The 19,509-nt window shown below is 42.0% G+C and overlaps 1 protein-coding gene across 5 annotated transcripts in view; it reads left to right on the plus strand.

The window, feature by feature from the left end:
* Positions 1–19,509, plus strand: part of ablim3 (actin binding LIM protein family, member 3) — a 45,737-nt gene continuing 26,228 nt past the window's right edge. For 4 of the 5 annotated variants that reach the window (XR_005706633.1, XR_005706634.1, XR_005706636.1 and 1 more), the window contains exons 1-2: positions 7,137–7,198; positions 9,264–9,398. Coding sequence is in view for 1 of the 5 variants with exons in the window: in XM_040120571.1 (XP_039976505.1) it covers positions 7,141–7,198; positions 9,264–9,398 (193 nt within the window). In the remaining 4 variants the exon portion in view is untranslated. Of the gene's footprint in view, positions 421–7,136; positions 7,199–9,263; positions 9,399–19,509 lie in introns of those variants that run through there. The other variant, XR_005706635.1, reaches the window with a different exon arrangement.

The following is a 19,509-nucleotide window of genomic DNA, read 5'->3' on the forward strand; positions in this document are numbered from 1 at the left end:
CGGAGCTGCAGCCAGCCGGGAGGGAAGCTGTGAAGGTGGAATCCGACTGAGCAGCATTGCGCTGTGACTGGCGCCTGTTTCTCGGAGCAAAACACGCCCGACATTCCCTCACAGAGACACCGGGGGCTTTATTTTGGATTTCATAATCACTGGGAATACCCTCGCTTATTTTTCTCTCCTCATACTACATTTTGAACTATTCTTTCTGGCTGTGTGCACCTTCTCGGAAATTGACTGGAAGCAGTGTTGCGGAGAGCGAGGAGCATCATTGACGTTTGCTGGATATTTCTTCATAATTAGGCTCCACAATTTGCGAGGGGCGAAGAGCTCCGTGAAGATTGCCTCTTGCTTCATGGGATTACTATCGACGAAGCCGCTTTGCTTTAGATAAAAACACATTTGGCATCATGAGTTCCAGTGGTAAGTCCATTCTTGCGCGCTTTATCTCTCCACTTTGAAGCGCACGGACAATACGAATAATTGCGAACAGAGCGAAGAACTACTACAGAACAATAGAAGCCGATTACAGATCATAAACATTTTAAAACACATCTGAAACCAAGGTTTAACTCAACTCAACCTCTATAAGAATATTCAATTTCATGGTCATATCAAATTTACATTTTCCTGTTTATCCAAAAATAAATATGCGGGACTGATGTGAGAGATGCCTCTGCAAATAGTGTGTCCCAAGCCCTTACAATAGACTTGGAGCAGGTTTAGAGACGATAGGAGAGCTAAGTATATCTGGAGGTCAAAGTAGCATTTGCCCAGAGTTCAGATAAGAGAAGCATTTTGGGGATTCTTCCTTGACTTAACAGCTGTTGCTTCAGCCCGCCCAATGGCTTCTTCTCTCTTCCATCCCTTCTCTTTCATCTTCTTCTCTCCTTCCTCATCCTCTTCAACAGTAGTAGTGTTTAGGAGGTAGTAGTAGCAGTATTAGTAGTAGTAGTAGTAGTAGTGAATTTGACCTCTCTTGGGAGACCACCCAGGCTTTCAGCTGTTGCCTCTTCATAAAAGTCCACCCGTCTTCCAACACGTTCACCGCAGGAGCGGGAAACCCTTGAGCTGGAGGTTCCTGTCCTGACCACCGTTGGTCTCATGGAGTTTAGTTATGTGTGATGCAGCACATGACACATAAGTCAGACAGCCTGAGGGCTCCTGTCATGCTTATCCTAGGCCAGCCTGGGGGGCTGCAGTGATGCTAAGCTGACCTTGTATCAGCTTACTGTGACCCTGATCCTCTGTCAGCTGAATCAGGGCTTTCCCCGTAGGGCTGGCTGGTTCAGCTGTGTGTGCGCTCAAACTGTATGCGTGCCTCCAGTTTGTTGTGTTTACAAGTTATCATTGGTTCAAGGCAGACTGCGTAGATCTTGCAAGGTTGACTATTTAAGTCAACTCTCCCTTAGTTGTCAGTAAGGCCAGTTGGGGTTGATGAGCGCCAGGTGCTCCTCAAACTGATGGTGTCAGGCGCCTCCTATCCTCCCTCCCCTGTCCTCCGTGTCTACAGGAGTGAAGCGAGTATTACTGCATCATTCATAATCTAGCCTGGCATTGTGTGGCACTACATTATTCATCCAGTGCTCTTAACCCTCTGGTACTGTGCCTTGTCTGACTGCCAGATCCCGAGCTGTGTGAGAAGGGAGTGGTATCACAGCTCTTCGATCGCTGAGAAAAAGTGTAGAATTCTTTTGTTGAGCTTCCAAACGCTTGTCTCAGCTGTCACTCAGAGCTGCTTTTAAATCACAGGAGCTTCTGACAGTTTTCCACGCGCTGGCTGCATGTGCTCAAACGGGAATCCACGCGAACACACACATCAACCACACGTCAACCTGTGGTTTACCATTTGCATCTGAGCCTGTGTGTGTCTTCATTTAACTGTGTTTGTGTGTGCGTGTGTGTGTGTGTGTGTGTGTGTGTGTGGGTATGTGTGTCACAGCAGGCAGATGGTGGTGTGACATGTGTCTATACTCTGGCTTTAGGCATAAAAACACAACTGAGCAATGAAACTCTCCTCTCCTCGCCCCCCAGTCAGTCAAACATATGTTCCCCTCCGCTCTCAACACCCTCGCGGTTTGGACATGAATTGGCCTGTTAGGCTGTAGTTTGTGCAGTGTTTTCCACTGCATTGGGTGTGATAGCCCAGAGGTCATCGAAACACACGCAGTAATTACACACAGCTCTGACTGTCTGCCTTCATCATCTGGGCCTTCTATCTCTCATGGTCACTGGGTTTTCTGTGTGTGTGTTTTGTGTGTTTGTGTGTGTGTGTGTGTGTGTGTCCAGTCAGCCTCTTATTTTCTGGCTGGCTCGCAGACAAGACAGGGGTGTGGGTGTAGAAGGTCAGTTTCGGGTGGAAAGGACCTTGGTTTAACATACTCAGATATTCATACACTACTGATATACCGTATATGATAATCCCCTCAGAGTAAGTTTTGCAAAATTTGGCCTAACTAATTAATTAGAGCATTTCTGAGATGCAGCATACATACAGTATTTGCGTTTCAGGCTTGTGATAAAACACATGTTGATCAATATACTGATCACTGAGCTCAGGGACCTGAGGGGAACTGCAGAGCTATATATCACAGGCAGCAGTGACACCTCTCTCCTTCTCGCTGTAGAGGACAGAGTTCTCAAGAGTCATGGAGAAATTTAGTGCAGCAAGTTGGAACTGTAAATGTTCTTTCACATAACATTCCCATGTGGCTGTCTAAATTTTAAAAAAAGACATGGTACGTCTCTGCAAGCTAATGATTAAGACATATGGTTTGAATGCATAATAAGTCTGGAAATCAACAGCAGACATACAGTATTTGCCATCTCATTTGAAGGATTGTCCATTTTGCTAAGCTACTTAGTCTCATGTATAGTCGATTTAGCCACGCTAGCAGTGTTGCTCTCTGGATCGTAGCTGGATCGTTGGTCTGTTGACTAGTTGGTCCACCGCTTTGGTCCACACTGAAATATCTCAATAACAGGTGGATGGATTGCCATGGAATTTGTTACAGGTATTCAAGGATGTCCTTAAAACTTTTCTTCTAACGTCATCAGCTGGTCAAAGTTTTCATGTTCCCAGTAAAATATCAAATACCAGATGGATTGGCACAAACTTTTTTTTAAATTTTACAGACATTAGTGGTTTCAAGACAATGTGTCCTAATGACTTTGGCGATTAGTTGATTTTTCATTCAGTGCCACCATGAGGTCAAAATGTAATTTGTCCAATACTGGTTAATGACCACGTACCTGCATAGCTAATCCCATCACCCGGAGCTGAACTTTGTGTTTAGAGCTAATTAGCAAATGTTAGCACACTAACCTAAATGGTAAACATGGTAAACATTACCCGCAAAACATCAGCATGCTGACCTTGAGAGAATGTTAACATGCTGATGACTGAATGTTAGCAGAGATGGGTCAATAACTTGAAGCTCAGTAGACTCAAACCAATTAATCCACTTGTGCCAAGAACTGGCAGTTGGTTCAAGAAAGGTCTTGAAACAGTTTGATTTGCTTTAAACTTGATTTAGTCTGCATCAGCCTGAATTTTGGCATTAGTGACTGACTGGAAATTATCTGATAATTCTTTGAAAGATCGCACGGACCTGTTGGTGACAATAGCAAAAAAAAGAGTGGGAGAGTGTGTCCCGAAAAGCACAAGGTTTCTTTGCCAGCTATAGATATACAAATAGAAAGGTCGTGGAAATCCGGCCTTTAGTTCTCCTGATGCCTTGTCATGGACCAAAATGTTCATCAGAGGGAAATTTAAATTTTAAGATGGTGCTGGAGTCCAGAAAAACACAAAAAAGCTCCTCTGCTAACCATGAATATTCATTCAAAATTTCATGGCAATCTGGCCAGTACAGTATCTATCGAGATGCAACATCTTGGTCTGGGCCAAAGTGTATGAATGGACAGAATGATCCAATGACCCACTGACAGACATCCTCTAGAAATGTATTAATACATAGGACCTAATACTAGATTAAATTATGGATATTTGCAGCACTGGTTCAATGTCATTTTTTTTTTCCGTTTTATGGGAACAATCAGCTGCAATGAGGGTAGACAGGGAGGGGAGCTGTATCATATGTTATCCCTGCTCTTCTGTCTCATCTGGTGAACAGTCCAAACCAGAGACAAACACTATTTATCACTCCTCCTGCCAGACGCCTTGGTTCAATAACACAGAGAACAAGGGTAGGAGCCAAAGATGCACAGTTGCAAACATAGATGCTGGGATGCACAGATGAATATTCATGCATAGTCATGTACAACTGGTATATATTTACAGGCCAGCATAAAATCACGCCCATTTTTTCAATTGTTAATTTTCAGCCACAATTATAGTGGTTACTAAACTGGTGTGTAGTTTGATTTTTGTACAACCTTATGGAAAGGAAATTTCGGAGACTGCATGGAAATAACATTAGGTTGATGTATCATTTGTAACCCCTAAGCATTGTTTTTTTATTTGAATGAATAAATAGTCGACTCATTCAGCTCAAAGTGTGCTCAAGCCACTGTGGCTATATTGTATGGTGTGTCCTCGAGGTTGCTGTCTTCACGACCTTGGCTCCTGGTAAGATTGAGTGATCATTCAGACTGTCAGTAGCAGTTTGACCCTTCTCTCTCTCTGTAGAGTGACAGCAGGTCTGTGATACAACTGGACACTACCATTGTTCTGATGAATGCTCCTGCCCAAGGTCCTGACAGTGACGAAGGGAGATAAAGTGAGTGGATGGGGGAAGGCAGGGAGAGACCCGATCATTGGCTGTGTTAGATCACCAAGAGGGAGGATATTGTCGTGAAAATATGCAGTATAGCAGATCTCATACTCCTTTGCTGTTTTATGCATCTTACTAGTGTTTGACTAGTTTTGAATGAGCTGATATTAAAGAGTATGTTCACCTAAAATAAACACAACATGTGTTCCTCTTAGCCCGGTAGACCCATAGGTAGACAAGGATGTAGCATCAGTTGTATTATCCTTGACTCTCAGAGGGGATGTTGTTAAGCTGACATTTGGGTTTGCTGCTTATCGCCATCTCTCTCAGTTCCTGGAACCAATAAACCTTAGGGCTTGTCAGCAAATATGCTTCCTTTTTAATCAATCCAGTGGTCTACACAGCCTACTTGCATTTTACTTGTACTTTACGCACAGAGCCATGCTAAAGTCTGCTTTGGTCCGTTTTATGTGAATAACAACAGTGATTGTGTAGTGGGTTCTGAATGCCACCTGCACCGCAATACTGTGATTGAACGCATCCTGTGCCAACACAAATGGAGGACCGAAGAATCTGTTGCTGATCTGCTAACGTGCTGCTTTCACTTCACGGGCTGTGTAGACAAAGTGTAACCTTTGACAGTGGGGGGGAACCTGGATGGATCAGGTTATTATGTAATTCTTAATGAAACAATACATTTTAAACTTGCCACCAAGACACACAAAAGAAATAATCATTGAGACCTGTGAGAAAAAATCATAGAGAAGTTGGCAGTATTGCCATTCACCTCAACAGAGTCAGAGATGTCTTGCAGCCAGCATCTTGTGTTCAGAATGCTGAGGCACTTCTGTAGTGGCTTCAGCTTGTAGCGTTGTTGGTTGCTGCTTGTACTTGGTGAGAATAGAAAATATGTGTGGTAGAATAACCCTGTCTCCTAGAAATGCATTAACGTAAAGTTGTCCCTGTGATCAAAATTCATACAATGAAATAAGTTAACTGACGAAGTGTGGGCATATGAGTAAAATACTTTTGAAAGCAAACTTGAGTTGCAAATCTATACATTTTTGATCAGCAGACTTTGTATTCATTCTCTTTGATTCTTTGCCCTGCTCTTCAACTTCTCTCGTTTGTCACCACCAATCTCCCAGCATCCCGTTGGCTGAGCTCCCAGCATGTTCTTCCCTGCGGCTGTCAGGTCGGGGGCAGAAATAGCAGCAGCTTCTTAGTCCCTGGGAACTCCGTCGGCCTCTCTGACCCTGGCCCTATTCTTATCACCGGTCTGCTGGAGGCTGTATGCTCCCGGGCACTTGCCACTGATTTGGAGTCAGTGGATTACACCTGTTGTCTGGCAGCTATCATTAGAAGAATGACTCAACACCTGATCATGGGAGAGGTTGGTTGGTTGTTCGAGAGCTCTGTAATGGGTTTAGATGGGGAGAGCTTGATTGCGTTAAATGAGAATTGACGCACTGACACAATTAGTGGAGTTACATAATGCTTCAGCTGTTGAGCTAATTGTGTACCTGGATTCTCTGCTTAGGTGTGGCTTTTTGTCACGTACATTAAACAAGTTAAATAAACATCCCATTCATTAATACATACTTGCTGAAAAACACTGCATCCCACTTCTGTATACTTTAAGTATGTGTTGATAATTTTCATTCAGCACATTGCTCCGTTTTGATGTGTGTTATTCCCTTTATACAACTTTTCCTGGCTGGGCTGTGAAAGCAGAAGATGTTATACAATGCCAGAGGTTTGTTTTGGCCCACTTTCAGAAGGTCAGCATTGTAAATAAATGCCCTGTGTGTTTCCAGTAGGTGTTGGCACGGGCTTGCATGTACTGCTATTAGTTCCCATTATCTCTCATTCACTCTTGACAGGATCAGTGTTGCTCATTTGGTTTTACCACAAAAAAGACTGCCTTCCTTTCGCCTGTTCTCACAAACACACTTTTAAGGGAGTGTCATTATTTGAACCAGTGGCTGGGCACTTATCAGGCAGGGTAGTGGGTCCCAGTGGTGCTGCCAGCATTGTGGGGAAAACAATGAACTAACAGAGACTTGAGTGTGGGAGCTTGGGAATGGGAATTAATCATGCATACATATTTCCATTGCCCACAGTTGTGTCTTGTACAGGAAAGTAAACAACTACACTCATGCATACATTTTCTCATGCACCCATGGTAATATGCCCTCACACTCAGCCTACACCATGCATATACTGTTGTCAAGCCCAGAGCATGCAAAGGGTGCTCTAGCTGTGAGGTGTGCAAGGCTGTTAGACTTTGAAGTGCTGAGAGTCCTTCGAAATTCATCCAGTGAAATGGAATCAGTAACTGGATGAAGCAGGATACCCTGCCATTATACCCCTTCCACCGACTGTAGAGCCACTCAGCTCCTTAAAGAAGATGGCGCTAAAAAGAGACTGTGAACCCAGCTGTTCCGGCACAGACTCAGTATTGGGAGGTAGGTTGTCTCTGCTTTTGTATGCAAGACAATCTGTTTGTTGCTTTGAGGAGAAGATGGACCTTTAAAGAGCCTCTAATAACCTAAGAGGTCTCGGATAAATTAATTTTCCTCACTCTTTTCAGACCAAATTAATATATTATTTTCAGCTTTTTGCTTGTGATATGATTTATTCCATTACTGTTAAAGCTGTAGGTGAGAACTTGCCTTCTTGACAATGTAAACTAGCTATCGGGCTTGCTTGCAGTCATGTGACATGTAAGCTAATGCATAATGAGGTAAGAGGATGTGTGAGTGTGTTTGTAAATGTGTCAGTCCATATGATAGTATGAAAAATAGAGATAGTGGGAGAGCCTGTAGCTTACCCAGCTTACATAGGTGTCAGACCTCATAGCCTCAGAACAAGTGTTGACAGAGCTACAGACTGATCTTATCGTGTGAACTGCACACAGTCTATAGTGTACTCAGCGTACTCACTACAGCTGAGAAATGTTGGAATGTTGAAAGTAGTTTTGTTAAGCCTAAGAATGAAATCCATTCTGATTTTTAATTACTAAATGTTATTATGTCTGTTAACGTTGATGGTGTGTTTGCTGTGGTTGGAGACGATCTCTATTCTGTGCTATGTCTGTGCTATTGAGAAACATTGATAGTGGTTTTTTGGGGTCACATCTATATGATTGACAATGCCAATATAACTTCATTACTAGGCAATACACCATATTTGTCTTAGGCTACATGATCACCCAGTTATATATTCATTGTATATCAGTAAGTGGGAGGTAACACTATTTGTGTTTGAGAAAGTTGCATAATTGATCGTTCCCTAGACCCCTTCCTCGAATAACTGTCCAATCATAGCTTATTAGTGTAACTAGGCATAGCAGGCCTGTCAAGCTTTGCATTTCTCCACATGTTGTTCTTTCTTTTTTTTTTTAACCCTTTCCAAAACGAAAAAATGCAAGAGCAAAAGAGTAAGGAGTGGATAAATCAATGTTTGTCTGTTGTAACATAAGCTGTAAAAAATTGCATGTCCAAATAATTATCTTACTACCCCAGCATTACATCCAAGGCAAGAGACATTTCAGACTACAATATTTTGTAAGGTTACAGGTTATGTCAAAAAAAAAAAGAGAAAATTAAATTCTCACATCTACTGTGTGTATGCCACCGCTCTGTGGGAGCCGGTCCTGAATTCTATTTCAGAGTACAGGCTAACATGAGCACCTCTGTCCTTTTCTATTGAATTTGGAGAAGTTCACAGTTCAGTAACCCTAGTAAAGCTTGTTATCCAAGTTTGCCAAACACAGTGACTAGTCCTCATCCAAAAAAGCCCTTTCTCATTTAAAGTTATAAGTGAAAAATACTGTTTTAAAACAATGAAGCATAAATCTAACTTCTGTCTCAGTGGCCAAGTATTTAAAAGTCTGATCTTTTCATTTTTACATATTTACAACACTTGGACTATAACTAACTAACTATACTCTGCAATACAAGAACAATGCTGTTGATTTTCATGTTTCTACATGGAAATATAGCTGGTGAGGATGGTAACTTGTTGCCTGTGACATGCAGCTTTAGCCTCAGTCTTTTAATCAAGTGCATATTTAAGATCCCTTTAAAGAGATGTGGTAGAGCCTGTGTGTCAAGATGTGTCAAGTTGAAACATTAAAAGGTTATCAAGTGAGAGCATTTTCAACCAATTCCTTAAGCTAATGTTAGCTTAATTAGCTAGTTTTTTATAGCTGATAAAATCTGCTAGCAACTGTTGTCATTTCAGACGGTCCATGGCAAGACATGAGAAGCCTGCTTTTGTTTACCACTGTCTAAAATCAAGGACCCATTGTTTTGAAAATGACTAAGAATTTAGTAGTAGGTAAATCTGTCATTGATATCATTGGAAACTGCATGCGTGTTGTGCGAGAATGAAAAGTTTGACGGATGTAGTAGCAGTAACTAAGGAGGGGGCTTAGCAAACAGTTCAGATTACGAAGTAGTGTTTAGAATGTGTGCTTTACTTGAACATAGAAATAGAATAGTAAATGTGTCTTTTCGTCTTCATCAGCTTATCACCAAGGCTCGACGGGCGGTGAGCGGAGCTCTGGACCGATCCGGTGCCAGCGATGTCGGGAGGTATGCAAAGGAGAGGTGGTACGAGTACAAGAGACCCACTTTCACGTCAAGTGTTTCACCTGCACCGGTAAGAAATGGGAACTTGGTCTGTAACAACGCAACGCAGAAAGTGTAAGGGTAGATGAACAGCTGTAGTGATCAGACAAACAGGTGTTGTCTTGCAAAGTCTCTAGGCCTGGGGGGCCCTGGTCATAAATGTTGTTAAAGTTATATAAGATTCCAGTGGTAGAGCAGAAACTGAACATCTTTCTAGGTCACACCCTTACCCTTCCTACACACACACCCGCACGCAAGCACACTGACAGAGGTACTCATTCATCCATCCTCTAGTGTACATGCTGAGTGCTACTATTAGCCCACGGTGAGGATTGGAATGGATCAGAGGTGCCTTGCAGGGGACTTAGGCTCCTGCTTAGGTAGCTTGTTATTGCGCTGCCAACGTGGAGGGGATTTTCACTTGGTTGTATACTGTGGCCTAATGAGACTGTCTTAACCAGCTTTGCATTGCTACAGTTGAGCACTGGGGGCCTACATAATTGCACATCCCCTTATGGCAGGAATAGTGTGGAATGTATTTGTAAGATTGCTGGGTTTATATATATCTGTTTAAATAGTTTAACATTGTGGGAAATACATGTCCGGCCAAGAAATAGTCAAACAATACATTTAAGTTACGTTTTTCACTTTCCTTTAACTCTTGTTTTGCTCACATTTGTGGACTCTGTAGGCAAAAACTTTTACTGGAGGTTCACACCGCAAGCAGTCAGCATGGATAAAAGAGTAAAATGTAGGAAGCTGTTGATCTTACAATTGGTTGCCCTTTTTTCTTTAGTTCAGCAAGATTTCAGGGAAAATGAGGTAATCTCCAGAATCTCTGGAAAAATGACTCAGGGTCCTTTTCAAGCACAGGCCTGACATGTAAAATTGTTGACATTTGCAGAGTTAAGTGCAGGTCTGATTTGCGTACGCAAATTAGAAATCAAACAACCAAGAAATGTTATTTGTCATGCTGCTGTATGGCCTGGAGCAAGTGTTTGCAGTATTGTGTTAATAGTGGAGTTTCTAATTTATTAGAGCTTCTAATTTATTTATTTTCTAATTTATGCAGAACTTAAATAGACAGGTGGTGGGAAATGCTCCAGTGTACAACCGGACCACTTATACTAGTGAATATAGGCCAGATCTAGCACTTTTCTCTGTAAACACTGTAATTAAATAAAAAGTAATAAAATAGTATCAAGTTTATAGAAGCCTCCATTTTGCATCAAACAATTTCAAAATAATTGTAAAAATCTAATACTTATTTAAAGAATTTAACTTCAATACAAATTATGCAAAAATAGGCATAATTTATTATGTTTCTTGACTTGACATTTGATCAAACCTAAATTGAACAATAAAACAGATTTTTTTCTTTTTCAGGGTCTTTCAGTTTGCTTTTCATTGGACTGGCTCATACTGTTACTTATGTGTTTATACATGCCGTATTTAATTCCAATGCCCATCTTAATAAATCATTCAGTCCCATATACATATAATCCATTGCCTTGCTTTTAATTGTCTTTTAAATGCAATTTTAATGTCTTCTTAATTTCTATGCATTACTGCATAGAAATATATATTTTTTAATGTTTTTCTATGCCTCTGTAAAGCATTTTGAATTGGGCTGAATAGTGCTATATAAATAAACTTGCCTTGCCTGGGACTTTTTCTTAAAAAAATTTTCTTTTAGTTAATGCTTAAAGTGACTCAGTCATCCTGGGCAATCGTTCAAAGCTGGGTTTTTATATAAGTCGTGTCTTTAGCTGCTGTTGTAGGGGGAGAATACATGAGTGAGTTGTGTTTGTTATAGTATGAGCTGCACTACACTGTTGTTCAGTAGAAAGCCGTTCTACAGTAGATAAACTCACTGAGGGCTCTTCATTGGAGGGTTGTTGTTACATGCTCCCTACATGTGGCTGTCACACACATGAAAACACAAGCTCATAGCGCACACAAACCCACATGCACTCATGCATGGGAGCGTGCGCATTCGTACATGCATGCACGCTCACTGTGTGAGTTGTGAGGGGTTGCTGTGGTAACGGTGTGAAGGGGCACCCGGGCCCTGGTTGGTGGATATTCTCAGCATCTCTATGGTGCTATTAACCAATCGGAAGGCTCTATTCTGTGCCCCTGGAGAAAAAGGGGGGTGAACACAGGAAGCGAGCAGACAAGAGAAGGAGAGGGGGGATGGGGGTGCTGTTTGTCGCCTAAACATTACATCATCACTTGAGTGTAATACCAGTCTGATTCTCTTCTTCCTCTCCCTCTCAGCCACTTCACTCACAGTAGCATTAAAGTAATGGATAACTGTCATCGATGAGCATCATGTTAAATACACCTATCAGACAGCCCTCCCCTCTCATCTTCCAGAGAGCTCTCCTCATCCCATGAGGCAATGGGGCACTATTGTGCGGCCAGGCTCTACCACATCCCTGCCCATAATATGCTCTCCTGTATGGGCCTCTGCGCAGCCAGCAGTTTTCTAAAGCTTTTATTGTTCGGTGTGTAAACTCCCCATCGCACACAAACATGTTGTATGTTCTTTTGAACTTCATAAACTCCATCTACTTAATAGTGTCTGTATCTCTATTGTCTGCTTTTCATCAGTTACCCTGTATATTTTCTAAGGCTGAATAGCTCTGAATGAAATAGCAGGATTTAAGATCGAATTTCTATATTTTCTTTCCATCTATTTGTCGTTTTCCTTTCTGTTTTTCTCCCTCTTCCTCTGTTTCTTTCCCCCCCCCCCCTTTTTTTTTTCCTGATGACAGTCATCCAAGCATGAAATCAATTTCTCATCTTGGGACATGATGACATTGGCATGCAATGCGTGTGATTTGGAAGCTAATGGCTAAACTGTATTACACCATGGCACCAGAGTGACAATCTGCTGTCAGCAGCCAGTTGCCTTATCTGTCAGACGTGTTTATGAGCTCTGTGAGATTGGGGTGTGTTTCAACATTTGATTCTCATTCTTTTTCAGAGGATCAGCGTGTCTACCGAGGTTATTGACCTTGATCAATGATTTTTGTGTGTGTCACAGTTCATTTATTTCCACCGAAAAACCACGACATAAAATCTTTGCTATTTCCCCCTTTTTTCCTCCCTCTCCTCTTTTCTTTCTTTATTTCTGTCTCCTTTTTTCTCAAAAGGGCTGACTCTGCCCCACTGGTTAGATTGGGATCACTCAGCCTTAAACAGAGACACAGTCAGAGATACGTTGTGAACACGCATTCACTAACCAATAGAAATATATACATCCATCCCGTCCACACTTTCTCAAACCACATTACCTTCCGGATGCCACAATATCATAGTTCCTCTCTCATGCATTAGTCAGAAGAGGAACAGTTCACTAATCATGTGCATTTAACCTCCCATTCGAACCCATTATCCTGCAGCTGATTACAGCATGAAAAAGCAGCAACGCAAGCAACTCGAGAAAGAGGTCTGTGGAAAATGCTGAAGACGGAAGCTAGTTCACAGCTCGATGCATCATCTCCAGACACAGGAAAAGCAGTGAGGGTGTATTTGTGGATTATCTAGATCCCGTAGCACTTCTCGGTGAAGCAGCGGGCTGTAGTGTATGGCCGATCTAGTGTTGTATTACCGGCAGACGGAATGACTGTGCATACTGGCCTAGTGACAGAGTGACCACATTTACCCCGACTCTGTAGCATAATTGGTGCTCTGAGTTTCCAACAGAAACAGCAAGGCCTGTCAGTGGCACAAGTGCAAAGCTAACACACACGGATAAATCAAAGACAAAATAGGCATGTTCTTCCTGTGCAAGTCAGCTAACAACAACAAAAAAACAACGGAGGCAAAGAAACAAATGTACAACTAGACAGATGCAAACACTGACACATTCGCACATAAATTGCCAAGCTGCTCCCAGTAGTTATTTATTTTCGAGACAAAACAGATTTCTCTCATAAAACAGAGCTAAAGGGAATAGCAGATTTACACAGACAGGTCAGATAAATACTTGACTGCTCTGCCAATGCTCCATTTTCAGCTTTAGCTTTAGTATTCTCACCAGAGCTCTTGTAAAATTGCAGCATCTTTGTCTCTTTTTCTGCAGACCTGTTTCAGTAAGTCCAGCCTCCCTTTAGCTGCCATTAGCCCCTATCACTCAAACTCGGTGTTTAATAACATGAACCCACTGTACTGTACCACTCTTCTGCTCTCTGAAAGCAAGGGAGAGACAAAGATAGGGAGAAAGCTAGTGGGAGGAAGGGAGGGAAAAGACAAATACTACGAGGAATAAAGAGAAAAACAAAGAAAGAGAGGTTATGAGGAGAAACAGAAAGAGAGACACAGCACAGAAAACAAGTGGGGGGGTTACAGGGAAAGGGAGCTTCCTGTAGCTATAGCAACCGCTGGCACGCTGGTCCAATCATCACGCAAGTGCCTGGTTGCTAGGGAGAGATTCCAGTGGAGAGAGAAGGGAGTACAGCAGGCAGCGGCGCTTTTCCCCCGACAACTCTCCAGGATCCAGGATAGATCACAGGGATTATTCCTCCGATTGTCTCTCTCAAGCTTCGCCGTCCTGAGGGATTTTCAGACCCTGACGCCCTGCCTATTGTCTTTAAGTTTGTATGTGTGTGTGTGTGCCACTTAAGCATGCAAGTGTCTGGCTCAGTGAAGGAGCGATTTCTAAATGATAAAGAGGATCATTAAGCGACAAACCCTGCTGTGTTGAGCAAACGCACACATGCACCCACTAAACCAGTACATCTGTACACAGAGCTAGAGCTGTAGCTAATTTTTATAGCTTATTACAAGGTCCCATCTCTAGCAATTTGGTTATCTCTATGTCTGTGATCTCATTCACGCCTATTTTCCCCTCAGCTGAGTCTCTTATCAGCCCTCAGAGGGTTAAAAGCTGAAGGCCTCAGCAGCAGGGCTGGTCTGCTGGTATGAAGGGACTCCACTGAGCAACCATCTGTCTCCATCAGATACCAGCCAAATGCTAGGGGAATCCTGTCACTCATGCACCATTTCTCTCTGCTTTAGCCTTTAGCTGCCTCTCTCTCTCTTTCTCACTCTCCTCTTGCCCTTTTTTACGTCCACATCTTCTTCTGTTTTCTGTTACTGTTTTTCTTTTGTTTTAACCATGCTAGCGGCATGGCTCTCAGCCTCATAGTGTCAGTCAGTGAGCCCACCACTTTGGTCTGGACTGAAATATCTCAACTATTGGATCGGTTGCCATTAAATTTGGTACTCACATTCATGTTCCCCAGAAGATTAATTCTAATGACTTTGCTGAGCCTATGACTTTTGCTGCAGTGCCACCACCAGGTCAAAGTGTTCAGTTATTCATTAAAACACATGACAGCTACCCAATTGATTGACCCAAAATTTTGCATGGAGATTCATGGTCCCCATACAATGTATCCCACCGACTTTATTGATCCTTTGACTTTTCCTCTGGCACCACCAGCAAGTTGACATTTTTGGTTCAGAGCAAAATGTGTTCAGAACTACTGGATGGATTGCCATGAAATGTGGTGCAGGCATTCATGTTCGCCTGAGGATGAATTCTAATAACGGTGATGACCCCTTACATTTTCATCCGGTGCCATCATCAGGTCAGAGTTTGTCAGCTCATTGGTTTGTCACCTCATACCTGCAAAACTAAACTATTTACATCTGTCCCAGTTACACATTTTGTTTAGAGCTCATTAGAAAATGGTAAATGCTAAACTAAAATGGCGACATGATAAATATCAACATGTTAGTTGTGGACATGCTGACTCTAGCATTTAGCCTAAAATACTGTGCTTTGAGCTAAAAGCTTCACAGCTTCACGGAGCTGCTGGTGTGGACTGTAGACTTTTGTTTCTCTCCTCTTCCTGTCTGTCTGACCACTTCGTCTCCCACCCTATGATTTGGCACAACTTGAGAAAACACATTATTTACTCTTGAAGTGTTTCCTCCTGTCAAGGGCTCAGATCCGGAGGGCAGGGGGAGGGCAGTGGAGCCCTGGCCCCACATTGGTAGCACAGATGTGGGAGTGAATAGGTGAGTACCTCCCCTGCCGAAACTTGTCACTGCCCTGCTACATACATGCCCCTCTGCTAAAATATCTGTAGCTGCCTCTATTATCTTGAAAAAAGCTTTGAAAATTAGCATAAGGTTGACAGCAGCACTAAAACAATTAGAATAAGCAGTGGTGTTACTTTAATGCACTGTACAAAGCAAGTCCATTTACTTAATAGTACATTATGAAGACCTAACAGTAGCATAATGAGCTGGGGGAGAGAGGGAAGACTGTGAAAGAAAGGGCAGGTTGCACGGAGGTGCGCTCTATAAAGAAGGTGCAAATTGAGATAAAGTGGAGACATTGTGCTCAGAGCCACGAAGATTTGGAAGCAGCCTTGAAACGGAAAGTGAGAGAAAGAGAAGGGGAGGAGAGGGGGGCGGAGGTGTCAGGACTATTTTGGGGTTCCGGCCTGGGCCGACTTTGAGAAGGGAATTTTAATTGCATCTGTTGGCTGGAGATAAATACCAAATCATGCAGACCCCCTATGGGTGTCTAATCAGTGCGTTTCTAATGACCACAGCTGCAGACACAAGCCTACATGCTAACCTCTAATCACTAGCCTTATAATCTCTAGATGTTAACTTCCTGCGTTTCCAAAAAAGAGCAATATGAAGGAGAGAAGCAGCATCTTTTAGTTTCTCTCATTAGTGTGCCATTCAGGGAAAGATCATAAAATGAGCAAATAGAGGAAATGAAGTCTTTTAATGTAGATTAGTCTTGCAAAGCTGATTATGTTTAGTTGAGGAAGATAATTGATTATATGTCTCAATAAAATAATATATATTGCTCATACAAACACATTTTTTTTTATTACCTTAGGAAATCTACATAGCTATGATTTGCGTGCGCTTTCCCACAAGTAGCTAAAGTACGAATCCCCAAAGGCCATTCATCGGACAGTGACACAGACCAGTCTGGTTCTACGTTGGTTGTACTGGGCTGTTGTTTTTATGGGTGGGTGTCCGCATCATGTGGTGCTGGTTGTGCGGTTGTAACCAAAACCTTTCCTCTCTGAGCCAAGCTAAGCCACGTCTCTGCTGCAGTGGAGACACCAAGCTCTAACCCAACTCTCAACCCACTGCGCTGGCAACTGCAACATTTGGAGGGATAAGTTTATAGCTTTTGCTTGATGGTTAGGGCTGAAAAGAGAGCCCTGGAAAAGTAGAGGGCTTGGTTACAAGTAGGCTGAAAAAAGTGGAGGCTCTTTTAGGGAAGTTTGAAGAATGTAATCTAAAACTTGCATTCACCTTTGGGTCCATAAAGGTTCCCTTTAACAGGTGCAAATGTAAATTCTTTAATTTGGGCATTTTATGTTACATTATTTTTTTTAGGACACGTGTAATTTATTGTATTAATATTAACTTTGTCTGTGTAATTTGTAATTTGTATGATGTGCGTGTTCAATCAGAATAATTGTGTTCGCTTGTTGAACTTTTCTGTTTTTTCAATTACTTCAGACATATTTTTATTTTTACGCTATATTTTCAATTAGCTGAAAAACACACAAAATTATTATTTCATTTCCCAGCTATAGCTCAATATACTCCACATATATTGAGAATATAAGAATATACTTCCTAGGCTGTTATTATTTACTGATGACACCTTTATTTCGAGAAAGTTTTCACGGGGTTTCACCCACATTATTTCTAGCAGAGTGAGAACTAAACAATTGAGATACAAATGATGTGTTAGCTGTTGTTTCAGTGAAATTCAGTGAAAACTTGACTGCAGTGTTTCAGACTTTGCCATCGCAGACATTTTCAAACAGATGTGAAGTTATCATCCCGGATAACATTTGGTATTTACAGCCACCAGTTCAATCAAAACACCACACCTTGTGCCGCCAACGCCACATCATCACTGCTGGAACCTGGCTGTCTCTAGGGCAACTGTGGAAGGTTTACATCTCGTGTGGCAACTGAGGCAGGGGGACGTCCTTTGCAATGCATCCAGCCAATCGTCCAGTCAGAAGAAAACAATATGATTAGCCAAAACAGGTGAACCATCCAGCCGGCCCGTCCAATCCAGCGTAAGCAGGCCCAGTCAGCCGGCTGTGATTTGTTCAGGCGTACATAAGCTAATGAAGGGCATTAGGCTAATTGAGCAGATTCCAGTCATTTGAAAATCAATCTGGGCGCAGATTGGAAAGCAATTAATTTTGGGAGAGCAAGAACAGAGAGGGAGTGAGGGAGAAGAAGAAGAGAAAAAAGAGAACCAGAGAAAATTATAGCAGTGAATTTTACTGCAATTTAGTTCTCAAATATTAAAAACATTGTTTCGATTAAATTAATGATGAACGGACTATTTCAAGACACAATTATTTTTTTTTCCATGGCGAAGAGCTTAGTAGATGTGGAAATATTTACTCTCCCATTCCCATTTTCCACGAAGGCATCAGATAGCCTGTGATTTGGGTTTCTGTTAAGAGCCTTAGTAAGTCTGGTTCAAACTGCAGCGGGGACACTGTTTGAAGCTCCATGCCATAGTTCAGCAGCTCTGGAAATGTGGTTGGCACATGCACACACTCACACGCACACACACACACACACACACACACACACACACACACACACACACACACACACACACACACACACAAATTTTTATAAACAGGATATTTTAATCCTTCCCCTTTTCCTCCTTCTCCACATTCCTCCCTAATTCTGAACTTTTGCAGCTGCCTCCCCTTGATTTCAATGACCTGTCGCAATGACTAAGATCCATCATCGTATCTCACTAAACACACTGTCCCATTTCATCATCCTATCTCTGTATACACATGGTGCCATCTCATCGGGTATAGATGTATGTGTTTCCATCCTCCTGTGGGAGCTGGGATTGTTTTTTTTTAAAGTGAGGGCCCATTGATCTTTTATTACACCATTAAGTCAATATGCTCTACTCATAAACAGCTTGAGATTAAATTAGCCCCTTTGAAGGGTTTATGTGCGTGTGTGTTTGAGTGTGTCTGTCTGTCTGTGTCTGTGTGTCTTTGAACTCTCTGCCTTTCAGCAAACATTGAAATCTGGTGGCTATAAGGAGCCAAGTATAGCAGCAGCTCCAGTCTGTATAACATGACCAGTATGAAGCCTTCTATCAGCAATATGTTGTTGGTATGTGAGCTGCTTCACTCCACCACTGCTTTATTTAATTCATTTCCTAGCGGTGTGTTGTGAGCCCTAGTCCTACTATTGTTAACCTCGTGATTAGCAGTTTTTCCCGGTACATTATATTTCCGTTTTTTAATGCTGTGATAATGGATAATGAAATGGTTTGGTGCAGTGTCAAAACAGTATGCTGTACGTTTTCATGTGATTTTTTAAAAAAGTTGATTACTGTCCAATTTTAGGAAACACTTTGAATTAAATCAGTTGAGGAAATTTATAAGGCCTGTAGATTCAGCTTCGTATAAATATTTCCTTCAAGTTTTCTGGATTTTTTGTGTTATAGGAAACATATTATCTTTTGTTGCCAGGTAAAAGAATGTGCACAATACTGAGTTGTACTCTTTCCTAGAAGTCCAAACTGTGGTCTGGTTATTCAGTTATCTGCTGTCTGGTTCTAACATCTTGGGTGTCTGCTCTGTCTACCTGGAGCTGGTGTTTAAAGCCTCTGATCTTATATCTTGTCCATGACTTCTTGTTTCATCTGGACTGCGTGCTTATCAGGAGGATCTGACGGTTTCTACAGTTCAGAATCTGTTCTACATGCCTGAAGAAAAACCTTAAGAATCATTCGGGCATGAGTCTCTGTGCTCAGTGTAGTTTATTGTGCTGGACCTACTGGTGGGCAGAAAGTGTGGCTGGCCATGCTCATTTGTCTTTAATTTTATAGGAATAGTTTGAGATTTTGGGAAATGCGCTTAGTTAGATGAGAAGGTTGATACCACTCTCATGTCTGTACAGTAAATATATAGATGGAGCTAGCTGTCAGTTCACTTAGCTTAGCATAAAGCCTGGATTCACTACTGGTTGTCTGGTAACTGGCCATGGCCAAGAAATAGTCAAGCACATAACTCACCGTAAAACAGTGATAAATCAAACAAGATATAACATGTTAATTGGTGAGCTTTAGAGGAGCT

This window comes from Xiphias gladius, chromosome 23 (genome assembly GCF_016859285.1).
Source record: "Xiphias gladius isolate SHS-SW01 ecotype Sanya breed wild chromosome 23, ASM1685928v1, whole genome shotgun sequence".
NCBI classification, from domain to species: Eukaryota; Metazoa; Chordata; class Actinopteri; order Istiophoriformes; family Xiphiidae; genus Xiphias; species Xiphias gladius.